Source organism: Scyliorhinus torazame, chromosome X (genome assembly GCF_047496885.1).
Source record: "Scyliorhinus torazame isolate Kashiwa2021f chromosome X, sScyTor2.1, whole genome shotgun sequence".
Lineage (NCBI taxonomy): Eukaryota > Metazoa > Chordata > Chondrichthyes > Carcharhiniformes > Scyliorhinidae > Scyliorhinus > Scyliorhinus torazame.
In genome coordinates this window covers 32594813-32608455 of record NC_092738.1, presented here as the reverse complement: position 1 = coordinate 32608455, position 13643 = coordinate 32594813, and the positions used below count along the sequence as shown (strand labels likewise).

The following is a 13643-nucleotide window of genomic DNA, read 5'->3' as shown; positions in this document are numbered from 1 at the left end:
GCCCGTCTCTAAATCCTGCTCGCTCCTTTGCATCGCGAAAGATCTCATCAAAACCAGCACTTTTAGGTCGTTGAAAACCATGCGGATGTGATACTTAAACATCATTTACATCTGGTGTTTGCACTAAATCGTATGCAAAAGAAAAACGATTAAAAAAATATTGAAAGGGTGGCTTGCTGCGGGAGACACACAGATATCTGCGTTTACAGACAGCAGGGTCGCTGGGCTGGGCGGCGGGTTGGCGCCGCTGTCATTGTCCTCGCTTTACCCGGAGCAGAGAGGGAGCTGCCCGCTTCTCCCCGGCCTCTCTCCACCCAGCCGCTCCTCCCCGGCACCACGCACCGCCCGCCCGCCTCCTTCATCCCCTCTCCACACATTCCCCAACCCGCGCACGTCTAAACCCGACGTGTGCGCGTCTCATCGCCGGAGCCCTGCCTTCATCTGCTGGACAGTGCAGACAGAAACAGCACATCCCCCCCCCCCCCCTCCCCCTGCATACCCCCCTCCCTCCCCCTGCATACCCCCCTCCTGCTGCATACCCCCCCCTCCTGCACCCCCCCTGCATAACCCCCCCCCCCGCATACCCCCCTGCACAACCCCCCTGCACACACGCACCCCCCTGCACCCCCCTTGCACACACACACCCCTGCACCCCCCCCCCCCTGCACACCCCCCCTCCCTGCACACACACCCCCTCCCTGCACCCCCCTCCCTCCCTGCACACACCCCCTCCCTCCCTGCACACAACCCCCCATCCCTGCACCCCCCCTCCCTGCATACACCCCCTCCCTCCCTGCACACACACCCTCCCTGCACACACCCCCTCCTTGCACCCCCCTCCCTGCAACCCCCCGCTGCACACCCCCCCTCCCTGCACACCCCCTCCCTGCACACACACCCCCTCCCTGCACCCCCCCCCCCTCCCTGCACACCCCCTCCTCCCTCCCTGCACCCCCCCTCCCTGCACACACCCCCCTCCCTGCCCTCCCTGCACCCCCCCCCCCCCCCCATGCACACACTCCCAGCCTGGAGTCAATGCCTCCGACCTGTCTCCAGCCCAGTCTGTACCCAACACACTGATAATCACCCAGCTCAACACCTTCCTCCCACTATTCACATTTTGAATTTGTTCAATTCAACATTTATTGCCATTTTATACACCCCCCCCCCCTTGTGCTATTGAAATTTAGCCACTGCACGTTAACATCGCCCACGCCTGGATTTCCTGCGAATTCTGAACCAGCCCCTTGTCAGTTTCAATGGATGAAACTGGACGGCGGTTTCCCGGGAGGCATTGATTTGCTCCCATTTTCTTTCTATTTTCCAGAGTAACGTTTCTTTTTGATTTTACCTGCACCATACCCAAACATGACACCTCTTTAAATCGTCTTTGACTCAGCTTTTTGGTCACCTGTCCTCATATCTCTTTATGTAAATTTTGTTTGATAGCGCTCATGCCAATTGAAAGGGCTAAAGTACATCCAGTTTCTGTGGCTATTAGCACACTTTTCCCTTGGTTTCTGTGGCTTTCATTCCCTCATCCTACAGTAGAAATATCTCCCACTTTCTATGCCTTTTAGCTTTGACACAGGGTCACCTGGACTCGAAACGTTAGCTCTTTTCTCTCCCTACAGATGCTGCCAGACCTGCTGAAAGTTTCCAGCATTTCCTCCCTGGTTTCAGATTCCAGCATCCGCAGTAATTTGCTTTTATACTGGTACATCCAGCCTGTCCTATCCAGATATGGTGCATTCCATCAACACCATCAACTCCACAAGATCTATGCAGAATAAAGCCAACATTTTCCCCAATCTCATCAGTTTCCCAATGGGCATATTTGGTTTTTAAAAATCACTTTGCATTAAGTCAGAACCTCCCGGAGAGAGAAAATTACAGCAAGTTTCCAGAGAAGTTGAACAAGGATTTACAGGTTCTGACCAACCGTGTGTACTTTGATCCCTAAAGTGACTAGAGCCTTCCTGCATAAAGCAACTCAGTTAAATAAATTGTCATCGCCAACAGCTCATCTCAGTGCAACACCACTTTGCTATTTAATTCGCAAGACTTTTGAAGACCTTAAGGTCCAGCCCAGTATTGACGCATTTAAGGAGAAGCTACACAAGCAAATGAGAAAGGGAAAATATAAAAACAAGTTACTGCAGATGCTGGAATCTGAAACAAAAACTGAAAATGCTGGACAATCTCAGCAGGTCTGACAGCCTCTGGGGAGAGAGAACGGAGCCAACGATGCTTTTTGTGTGAGACAGAAGGGAATATGGTTATTATGGTAAATTTAGATGAGAAAGAAATGGGAGGTGACTGGAGTGGAGGCTAAACATCACTGGACTCTTGGACCAAATAGCCTGTCTCTGTGCCGTGCACATCATTTGGACACAAAGGGGCAATTTTAGCATGGCCAATCCACCTAACCTGCACATAGAGTCACACAGCACAGAAAAGGCCCTTCAGCCCATGAAGTCTGCACTGGTCAAAAACAACCACCTAACTATTCTAATCCCATTTCCCAGCACTTGGCCAGAGCCGTGTCAGCCCTGGGATCGCCAGTGCACATCTAAATACTTCTGAAATGTTCTGAGGGTCTCTGCCTCCACCCCCCTTTCAGGCAGCGAGTTCCAGACTCCCACCATCCTCTGGGGGAAAAGGTTTTCCCTCACATCCCCTCTAAACCTCCTGCCCCTTACCTTAAATCTCTGTCCCTGGTCATTGACCCCTCCACCAAGGGGAAAAGTTCCTGTCTACTCTATCTGTGCCCCTCAATTTTATACATCTCAATCCTGTCCCCCCTCAGTCTCCTCTGCTCCAAGGAAAACAACTCCACTCTATCCAATCTCTCCTCATAACTAAAACTCTCCATCCCAGGCAACATCCTGGTAAATCTCCTCTGCAGCCTTTCCAGTGCTATCACATCCCTCCTATAATGTGGATTACAGAATTGCACACAGTACTCTAGCTGTGGCCTAACCAACGTTTAAGACAGTTCCAGCATAACTTCCCTGCTCTTAACCTCTATGTCTTGGCTAATAACAGTCGCTGAATCGGCCCAGGCGCGGTGCCAGTTTTGCCATCATGGAAGTCCATGAAACGTTCCCCGGCACCAACACTTCGTCTCAGAAACGGGGAATCCAGCCGAGCATCTCCAATAATAATTTTGCACTTGTCAGAGGACACCTCAAATGACAGATTTTTCTTTTATTCATTCATGGGTGTGGGTGTCACTGGCTGGGCCAGCATTTATTGCCCGTCCCCAATTGCCCTTGAACTGAGGCCATTTCAGCGGGCATTTAAGATAATGTGGGCTGATAAAAGAGACTAACTGCAAGCATCAAATTAATGACTCTTCCTCAGTGACCTCACCGAATGTCATCTTAAAGTCCCATTCTCATGTACATTTGGAATCAGCACTCTTTCCATTCTTGCGCCAGCAATTCAAGGCCATTCAAATTCTCTGCAGCTTAAAGTGAAAGATATCCATTTTATGCATAACCGTGAGTCAATACACAGAGACATGTTCAAGAGAGCTACAGTCCCACTGAATCATCTTAGTGTGAGGCATGCCACAGCCTTTCGCTCTGAGCTACGCACTGCAGATATTATTATGTGATTTTGTCACGTTGCCTCATTAAAATTCCACAGGGATCAGTGCTTGGGCCCCAGCTATTCACAATCTAGTAAGAAGTCTTCCAACACCAGGTTAAAGTCCAACAGGTTTGTTTCAAACACTAGCTTTCGGAGCGCTGCTCCTTCCTCAGGTGAAGGAGGGTTGACCAGTAAGTTTGTGGATGATACACATCGGAGCAGTGCTCCGAAAGCTAGTGTTTGAAACAAACCTGTTGGACTTTAACCTGGTGTTCTAAGACATCTTACTGTGCTCACCCCAGTCCAACGCCGGCATCTCCACATCATTCACAATCTACATCAATGATTTGGATGAGGGAACCAAAAGTAATCTTTCCAAGTTTGCTGACAACACAGAACTTAGTGGGAATGTGAGTGGTGAGGGGGTTGTTAAAAGGCATCAAGGCGATGTAGACACGGCGGCACAGTGGTTAGCACTGCTGCCTCGTAGTGCCAGGGACTTGGGTTCAATTCCAGCCTTGGGTGACTGTGTGGAGTTTGCATGTTCCCCCGTGTCTGCGTGGGTTTCCTCCCACAAGTCCAAAGATGTGCAAGTTAGGTGGATTGGCCATGCTGTTTTGTCCCTTAGTGTCCAAAGATTAGGTGGGGTTGGGGGGTTGCAGTGATAGGGTGGGGCGTGAGCCTAGTCAGGGTGCTCTTTCAGAGGGTCAGTGCAGACACGGTGAGCCAAATGTCCTCCTCCTGCACTGTAGATATTCTATGATTCTAAGTTGACTGTGTGGGCAAATACATGGCAAATTCAGTATAATGTGGATAAATGCAAAGTTATCTACTTCGGCCAGAGAATCAGATTGGCACAGCACATTTAAATGGTGATAGATTGGGAAACATTGACATACAAAGGGACCTGTGTGTCCTCGTACACCAGCCACTGAAAGCAAGCATGCAGGTACAGAAAGCAGTTCGGAACATAGAACGTACAGTGCAGAAGGAGATAATTCGGCCCATCGAGTCTGCACCGACCCACTTAAGCCCTCACTTCCACCCTATCCCTGTAACCCAATAACCCCTCTTAACCTTTTTGGTCACTTAAGGGCAATTTAGCATGGCCAATCCACCTAACCTGCACGTCTTTGGACTGTGGGAGGAAACCGGAGCACCCGGAGGAAACCCACGCAGACACGGGGAGAACGTTCAGACTCCGCACAGACAGTGACCCAGCGGGGAATCGAACCTGGGACCCTGGCGCTGTGAAGCCACAGTGCTATCCACTTGTGCTACCGTGCTGCAAAGAAAAGCAAGTAGTATGTTGGCCTTCATTGTAAGAGAACTTGAGTACAGGAGCAGGGATGTCTTATTGCAGCTGTACAGGGTCATGGTAAAACCACACCTGGAGGAGTGTGGGAGCTTTAGTCTCATTATCGAAGAAAGCCATAGAGAGTGTACAGCAGAGTACTGATTCCTGGGATGACAGGGTTGTTGTATGAGGGAAAAATAGGTTTGGCTGGGCCTCGATTCACCTGAGTTTAGAAGAATGAGAGGGGATGCATTTGAAATGTCTAAAGTTCGAACAGGGCTGAACAAACTGGTTGCAGGGATGTTGTTTCTTCTGGTTGGGGGGGTCTAGAACAGGTTTTTTCCAAAGTGCGGGTCACAACTCAAGGACGGATGTCACGAGGGTCATGGAGCGATCGGTCGCGGTGTTCCCGCAGTGGTCCCGATCATGGGAGACGAACCCAATAGCCGCTACCAGCATTTCTATTGAGAATGGTGGCCAATGCCGCCTTTTAAACGAGAAGAATTGAGGCTGTGTGCAGTCTTCCAGACAGAAGCAGCAGCAGTGAGCAAGTCACGCACCCTGCACGTACACTTGGTGTCAAGCGCTCTCTATATACGTGCTTTTGGCGCCAAATCACAGAGGAGAGCTGCTTCCATTTTCTAGCTGCTGGCAAGAAAGGCAAGAGGACTGTGAAAATGAATCATTTTATTACAGGTAAGAGACGGTCAGAGACATAAATAGGCAGTGTACCTACTGGACAGGATCTCAACTGAATCTGCTGGAGAAAGCTGCTCAGGAGAGTCCAGGGCAGGACAGAGCAGTGCTAGTGTTAGCTCTGTACAGAACTCCAAGGCTCTGGTTAACAGCCTACAAAGCAGAAACTTAACTCGAGGATAAACAGTATAAAGATGATTTCCTGAGTTATGGTTTTGTCAATTGTGCCTGAAGAACCCAAACAGGAAGACAACAGGAACACACGGGAGGGTAGAAATGACGACTGGTTTATTACGGTGTACACAAGATCACAAACATTACTACTCTTCTCCGCGAAGGGCCACCGTCTCCGTCCTGCACCCAGGTCAGGATTGTTATAGAGTAGTTTCCCCTTGTTAAGGGGAAACTCCATCCCCAATTACCGGGGGAGTTCATATTCAACTGTGTAAGGGGGAAATCAAATGGAGCACAGTCCTTGGCCCCCCAAGGGGGTCAAACAGTGCCACCCGTGAGGTATGGTTTTGTCAATTGTGCCAGTGCAAATAAAGATGCATAGCCCATGTTTTGTATATGCAGGGAAGTACTGGCAAATGAGAGGAAAAGTTTCAAATTTTGGAAGTGAGGGGGTGGGTGAAAAACTCCTTTTAAGTTTGAGACCCCGGAGGCGGTTATTAACTTACAGCTGACTATAAATGAAAAGATTATGCTTCTGTACCTGAACGGTGATACCACATTAAAAACACGCCAGAAGTCCATGAAGCTGTCAGCATTCTGGAGTAGCATCTCCCAGGAGTATCCAGTGCTGAGTAAAATGAGTATGTTGTTGTTATTGCCCTTCACAATGACCTACTTGTGCGAGGTTGGATATTCTGTTTTCACAAAGGTGAAGACGGCACAATGGAACTGGCTGAGGTCTGCACCTGATATGTGCATTTCCCTCTCCTCCTGCGAACCTGATTGGAGTGAGATCGTGGGGACCAAGCAGGCTTCCCTTTTGCATTAAAGATAAATTAACATGGTGCGTGTTGCGAAGGCCGGCCAGTTGGCAAAAGTGGGTCCCAGGAAAGAAAGTTTGAAAAACACTGGTCTAGACCCAGGATACGGGGTAGACCATTCAGGACTGAGTGGAAGAGAAATGTCTTCACTCAGAGGGTGGTGAATCTGTGGAATTCTCTACCACACAAGGCTGTGGTGGCCAAGCCACTGAAAATATTTAAGAAGGAAATAGATAGATTTCTAGACTCTAAAGGTGTCAAGGAGTATGGGAAGAGCACTGAAGTATGGTGTTGAGATAGAGGATCAGCCATGGTCATATTGAATGGCGGGGTGCGCTCGAGGGGCCAAAAGGCTTACGCCTGCTCCTATTTTCTGTTTCGAATCGATTGGCCTGAAATTCAGATATATCAAATTCAAATGTCATCAAGACATTTAGCTCCTGAAGATCGTTCCTCAATAGATCCACGGGCTTATGTGTCAACAAGTGTCTGATATGAGGAACATGTAGCGATGCTCCTGGAGCTGCCACTTGCTTCAAGATTCTCTGAATTGCAGGGAAACTCTCTTTGAAAGCGCAACAAAAGATGGCATTGGATTCTGCAGCCAACCCCACCATCTCCCACACATTTTCAGACAGTCATTACATTGCCTTCATGTGGCTCTGATGCTCTGGTACCATTTGCCTTTTCCTTGACAGACCTCTTTAAGGTCAGAGTCGGACTGCTCAACAGTCATTCAGCGTATCTGTCTCACCTCATGTTAACCTCTCTGGGCTGGTGAGTACCAATGACAGGCTTCATGATGAAGCAAGAGACTTTCTACTGGCAAGACCTGATGTTGAAGTTCTGATTTTGAATCCTCTCTTCCTCTCTCTCTTTTATAGTTCCAGCTTCACTGGAGATAATAAGAATGAGGACCATAATGATCGTTCTGCTGTCCATGTGAGGCTTGTGGAATGATCTCCTTGGGGTATGAGCCTGAAAAGAAAGTGGAATCATTTCTCATCTTTAACCAGTAGCACTTAATCAGCACAAACTACTTTTGGGTGGAGGCCCTCCCCATGTCGCCATCTCCTGCAGAATTAGCAAAATGAATTCCCAGGATTTGCGTTATCTCTTCCTTCTGTGGCCTATCTTTCTTGTCAATTGTCCACAATCTTTTCCTACATGAAGAAAGAATGGTTATTATTGTCAGTGACAACCTGTTGAATTTGACAACTATTTGACAACTCACATCAACGTCACATAAAATCCAATGGCCATGCAAGCACTGCAGGGCACTGTGTCCATTTAATGAAGGCTTCCACGCGCATAACACAACAGATAATTTATTGTACAAGCCTTTGAAGACAAGCCCCTCACAGCTGTCACAAGGTAGGCACATTGATGCCTTGAAGGATGGTTGGTGTCTTGGTAGCTGTGGCCAATCTGACTACGCTGGCTGTTGATCATAGATTGCTCTTCTACGTAAACCTTGACGTAATGCCACTTGAAGCAGACTTACTGTGGTTGACTGTTTCCACAGAATTTTTTGTCAAATACAAATTCTTGACCAAAGCAAAGCATTAAACAGGGCATCAATGAGACCACATCTCGAATACTGTGAGCAGTTTTGGTCTCCTTATTTAAGGAAGAATGTAAATGCATTGGAGGAGGTTAACTAGATTGATACCTGGAATGAGCAGGTTGTCTTATGAGGATAGATTGGAGAGGCTTTGTTTCCATGAGAGTTTAGAAGAGGGAGGGGTGACTTGATTGAAATACATAAAATCCTGAATGGTGGACGTGGAAAGGATGTTTCCTCTTGTGATGCCCAGAACTAGGACAGAGATAGAGGAGAAATTGTTTCGTCTCAGAGGGTTGTGTGATTTTGGGACTCTGCCTCAGAAGGTGTTGGAAGTGGAAACATTGAATATTTTTCAGGCAGGGGTAGATAGAGGGCGCGATTCAGTGGGCTCAAGTTCAAATCCGCTGAATGGCGCATCTCGCTATCCAACGATACTTTGCCAGTTTCTTTGGCCTCAGGAAGTTTCTCCCTGCTGAGGCCGCACTGAGATGGATTTGCTGCTGGCAAGCTCAAGCTTACCAGCAGAAAAGGCTGCTCGCAGATCAGGTGTCATTTTATCCAGCAGCCCTGATCCTCCCACCCCTTTCAGGACCCCCCCCCCCACTCTGCTTATTTGACCCCCCCACCCCTCCAACCTTGAGGAGGCCACCGAGAAGGCCCCTCTACCTGGCATAGTCTCCCCAGGTCCAACCCCTGGCAGTGCCAACCTGGGGTACCACCAGAGTGTACTGCCAGGATGCCATGCTGGCAGTGCATTGGTGCCAGGGGGAGAGCCACCCTGTTTGTCCCCAACCACCCGGGGTTCTCCAATGGCCTAGGAGACCCCTCCCCCACTCCGCCGCTAGGTGCCGCTACACTGCGATGTGGATCGGTACTAGCCGGTGCCCTGGCAAGGTCTCCCAGGCACGGCGGGTGAGTCCCAGGCACCGGGTGAATCTGGCATCCTGGTATTTAAATATTCAGACCTGGATCTTAGATAGCAAGGGCGAGATCCAGGTCACACGGGCGGAGAGTGCAGGGTAACTCGTGTGAGGTTTCGCGCCTGGCGTGGAGCCCGATTCTGGGCTTGCGCACGATTCACCCATTGTGCCCGGATCCGCGCCAGGCGCAATGGGGGTCACTGAATTGCTCCCACATTCTTGTTGTGCAAGGGAATCGAAGGTTATCAGGCGTAGATTGAGAATGTGGAACCCAACACAAACCGAACAGACATGATCCGATTGAATGTCAATGCAGGCTAGAAGGGCCCGATTTTCTACTCCTATTTTGTATGTTTGTATTGCACCTCTGTCTTTAGATGTAGGCATATGCATATCAATGAGTGGCCATAAAATATCTCTTCTTCAATTGGTCTGTTAACATCCCTCCACAAAATTCACATTCTCATTGGGGCAAAGCAGATATGAAAAAAATCCAATGAGCAGGCATCCGTGTGATTTTAACAGTGCTATATTTAACCCGTGTTGTATCTGCCCTTGGAGTGTTCAATACAGACACTAGGTACAAAAAAGGAAAGTCAGAAGTGTCACCCTCATCCTGATCAGAATACAATTTCATCAGATATCTGATCATTCACAATATCTGAGAAAAATAGCCTTGAATGCTGGATGAATGACACTTGGTGCTGTCAAAGAGCTAAATGCAATTGTGTCTCAAGCATTATTGGGGAAATTCAAAAGAGCTGCCATTTCCACACCAGCCTCCTGTGCAGTTGCTGTGATGAGATTAGCCACTTTGTGCCGAATTATGGGCAACCCTGTTCTGTGAACTCCGACCTTGTGGGACCTTGGCTGTGAATGAGACTGCCTGGTTCCATTTCACTGAGGACCTCAGAGAGCTGATGAGGAGAGCCTTCTATCCTCTCTGTCAAAAATGATTGGATCTCAGGTCCCAGAGGTGTAAGAGCATGTTTTAGCTCATTGCACCATGACAGCAACATCCTGAGGGATCGCCATTTCCTGAGTTATAATTACATGGGGGCGAGGAACCTGCCTCTGAAATTGTGCACTCCAGCTTGTAATAAAGGGGCATAAACCTAGGGCTGATACTCAAAGCTTAAAAAGGCAGTTGAAAGGTAGGTGTTCACACAAAAGGTTACTGGAGTTCATCGTGATTAGTGTTGTTGAAACCATATCTGTCACAGCATTTAAGCAAGAATGGACGAAACCATTGAGACAGAGCAAAATATAAAAATGCAGGGAAAGAGCAGGGAATGGGATTGGCATAGATTGTTGTGATGGGCCGAATGCCCCCTTCCATGCTGAATATGTACAATCCCAGGATCCCACCGTACTATGTGAAGAAAAGCCCTGGCCAAGCTTCCTCCCACAACCAACACACCCAAAAAGTAGGTTGACTGCTCATTTGTTTCATTGCTGACTGCCACGTCTGCCTAGAAAAGCAGCCACTGCACTTCACAATAATTTGTTTCATGTGAAGTATTTTCTGAGAGACGTGATGAGACCCTATGTAATTGCTACTTTCTTTTTCCCTCCGACTAAGTCAAAAAGCAGCCTGCCTGATCAGCTCCCCACTCAATACCTCAAACATTCATTCCCTCCACCAACAATACACAGTGGCAGCAGTTTGTACCATTTACAGGATGCCCTCCCAACAGCAAATCGTGAAGTCTCCTTCAACAGCACCTTCCAAACCCACGACCTCTACATCCTTGAAGGCATGTTCCCCCTCCAATTCATGCGCCATCCTGATTTGGAATTATATCAGTGTTTTTTCACTGAATCAAAATCTTGGCAATCCCTCCCCGGCGGATTGGAAATTAGCAAACGTGACACCACTGTTTAAAAAAGGAGGTAGGCAGAAAGCGGGTAATTATAGGCCAGTGAGCTTAACTTAGGTAGTAGGGAAGATGCTGGAATCTATCATCAAGGAAGAAATAGCGAGGCATCTGGATGGAAATTGTCCCATTGGGCAGACGCAGCATGGGTTCATAAAGGGCAGGTCGCGCCTAACTAATTTAGTGGAATTTTTTGAGGACATTAACAGTGCGGTAGATAACGGGGAGCCAATGGATGTGGTATATCTGGATTTCCAGAAAGCCTTTGACAAGGTGCCACACAAAAGGTTGCTGCATAAGATAAAGATGCATGGCATTAAGGGGAAAGTAGTAGCATGGATAGAGGATTGGTTAATTGATAGAAAGCAAAGAGTGGGGATTAATGGGTGTTTCTCTGGTTGGCAATCAGTAGCTAGTGGTGTCCCTCAGGGATCAGTGTTGGGCCCACAACTGTTCACAATTTACATAGATGATTTGGAGTTGGGGACCAAGGGCAATGTGTCCAAGTTTGCAGACGACACTAAGATAAGTGGTAAAGCAAAAAGTGCAGAGGATACTGGAAGTCTGCAGAGGGATTTGGATAGGTCTGCAGAGGGATTTGGAAAGGACGTACTGGCACTGGAGGGTGTGCAGAGGAGATTCACTAGGTTAATCCCAGAGCTGAAGGGGTTGGATTACGAGGAGAGGTTGAGTAGACTGGGACTGTACTCATTAGAATTTAGAAGGATGAGGGGGGATCTTATAGAAACATATAAAATTATGAAGGGAATAGATAGGATAGATGCGGGCAGGTTGTTTCCACTGGCGGGTGAAAGCAGAACTAGGGTGCATAGCCTCAAAATAAGGGGAAGTAGATTTAGGACTGAGTTTAGGAGGAACTTCTTCACCCAAAGGGTTGTGAAGCTATGGAATTCCTTGCCCAGTGAAGCAGTAGAGGCTCCTTCATTAAATGTTTTTAAGATAAAGATAGATAGTTTTTTGAAGAATAAAGGGATTAAGGGTTATGGTGTTCGGGCCGGGAAGTGGAGCTGAGTCCACAAAAGATCAGCCATGATCTCATTGAATGGTGGAGCAGGCTCGAGGGGCCAGATGGCCTACTCCTGCTCCTAGTTCTTATGTTCTTAACAGCACTGTGGGTGTACCTACACCACATAGACTTCTCAAGGGCAATTAGGAATGGGCAATAAATACTGGCCTAGCCAGCGACACCCATGTGCCATGGATAAAAAAATTTAAATCCAGAAAAACAAGGTAGTTTGGAGGAGCAAGGATACCTGTTGGGACTACCGAAGATCTCAGATGTGGAGTGGAACTCGGCTGTGGAGGGTGAGAGTGAAGATTTTGAAGTCGATTTGCTCGAGAGCAGGGAACCAATGAAGGTTGGCAAGGAAAGGGGAAGATGAATGTGCAAACCCTATCGTCTTGTGGCTGACCCATCTTTGGTCTGGTAATGATGTCAAACTCTTCTAGTTCTTCCCCTCCTCCCAAAAAGTCTTTGCCAAACACATTTTTGCCTTTAAAGCTGGAGGTGACGAGCTTTTCGCAATCGGCCCTTTTAATTCCAGCAGACACCTGGGCGGGACATATCATTCGTATGCCTGACACCAGACTTCCAAATCGACTGCATTATTCGGAACTCCCGAATGCAGAAATGTTTCAGGAATGTCCTCAAAGCATCTCTGAAGAGGTCAAACATTCCTGCCGACTCATGAGAGACCTGTGACCAACCAAAATGGGGCAGGCTCATTCAGGAAGGCACCAAACAGATTGAGGGACTTCATCGGGAATGTGCAGAGGCAAAGTTGAGGCATTGGGGAGAGCGCAGAAACCTGAAAACAACCCTTCTACCCAACACTCAGCACGACCTGCCCAACATGTGGCAGAGTCTGCAGACTGCGCATTGGACTCGTCAGCCATTTTAAAACCCACCAGAGTGGAAGCAAGTCATCTTCAATCCCAAGGGACTGCCTGAGAAGAAGGAGATTCTGCACACTGTTCAGAAAGGCAGAGGAAAATCACCTGCGACTGAGGCACAATTACAGTAATTAGTTATAAAATGTTATTTGTCACTTCCGTACATTTATTTTAAGCTCTATGAATGAAGTGGTAATAAATGCACTGGAGTCTAGACACAGCACCTCTTCTGTGAATAATGTGCCTAATTACAATATGTGTTGCCCAGCTGTCCCAAAGTGCGTGGGTGGAAATGTATTGCTGTGTAGATTCTTTTTAAAGCGTTTAAAGTAGAGCTTGATGTTCAAAATGCCCAAACAGCTATTCATTAGGAAAGTGTAGGAATAGCTGTTTCAGCAGCTATGGAGCCAATTGTAAGAGAATATTAAATATGAGCAAAAGGATCTCATGGTTTAGCTGGTAGGTACACTGCCGAGGTTGGAACTGAAGCTAATGGTGCAGGTAGGGTCCAATTCCTGTTCCATCACCTATTACCTCCTGTGCTCACTGACCCACATTGTCTCCTAGTCTAGCAAGATCTCAAATTTATAATTCTCCTCCTTTTTTCCAAATCCCTCCATGATCTGCCCCCTCCCTATTCCTGTAATCTCCTCCAGCCTGACAACCCTCTGAGATTTCGGCAATCCTCCATTTCTGGCCTCTCGCGCATCCCGGATTTCCATCGCTCCACCATTGGCGGTTGTGCCTTCAGCTGCCTGGACCCCGAAGCTCTGGAATTTA

General features: G+C 48.0%; 1 protein-coding gene and 1 long non-coding RNA gene across 2 annotated transcripts in view; both read right to left on the bottom strand.

Annotated features, from left to right (window-relative positions):
* marchf9 (membrane-associated ring finger (C3HC4) 9) overlaps positions 1-375 on the bottom strand; it is a 74749-nt gene extending 74374 nt beyond the window's left edge. The window contains exon 1 of the mRNA XM_072493629.1: positions 3-375. Coding sequence (XP_072349730.1) covers positions 3-105 — 103 coding nt within the window. The 5' untranslated portion in view covers positions 106-375. The remainder of the gene's footprint in view (positions 1-2) is intronic.
* Positions 376-5861: 5486 nt separating this feature from the next.
* The window catches only part of LOC140405496 (uncharacterized), a 157463-nt gene continuing 149681 nt past the window's right edge, over positions 5862-13643 (bottom strand). The window contains exon 3 of the long non-coding RNA XR_011938626.1: positions 5862-7563. This is a non-coding gene — a long non-coding RNA (uncharacterized lncRNA). The remainder of the gene's footprint in view (positions 7564-13643) is intronic.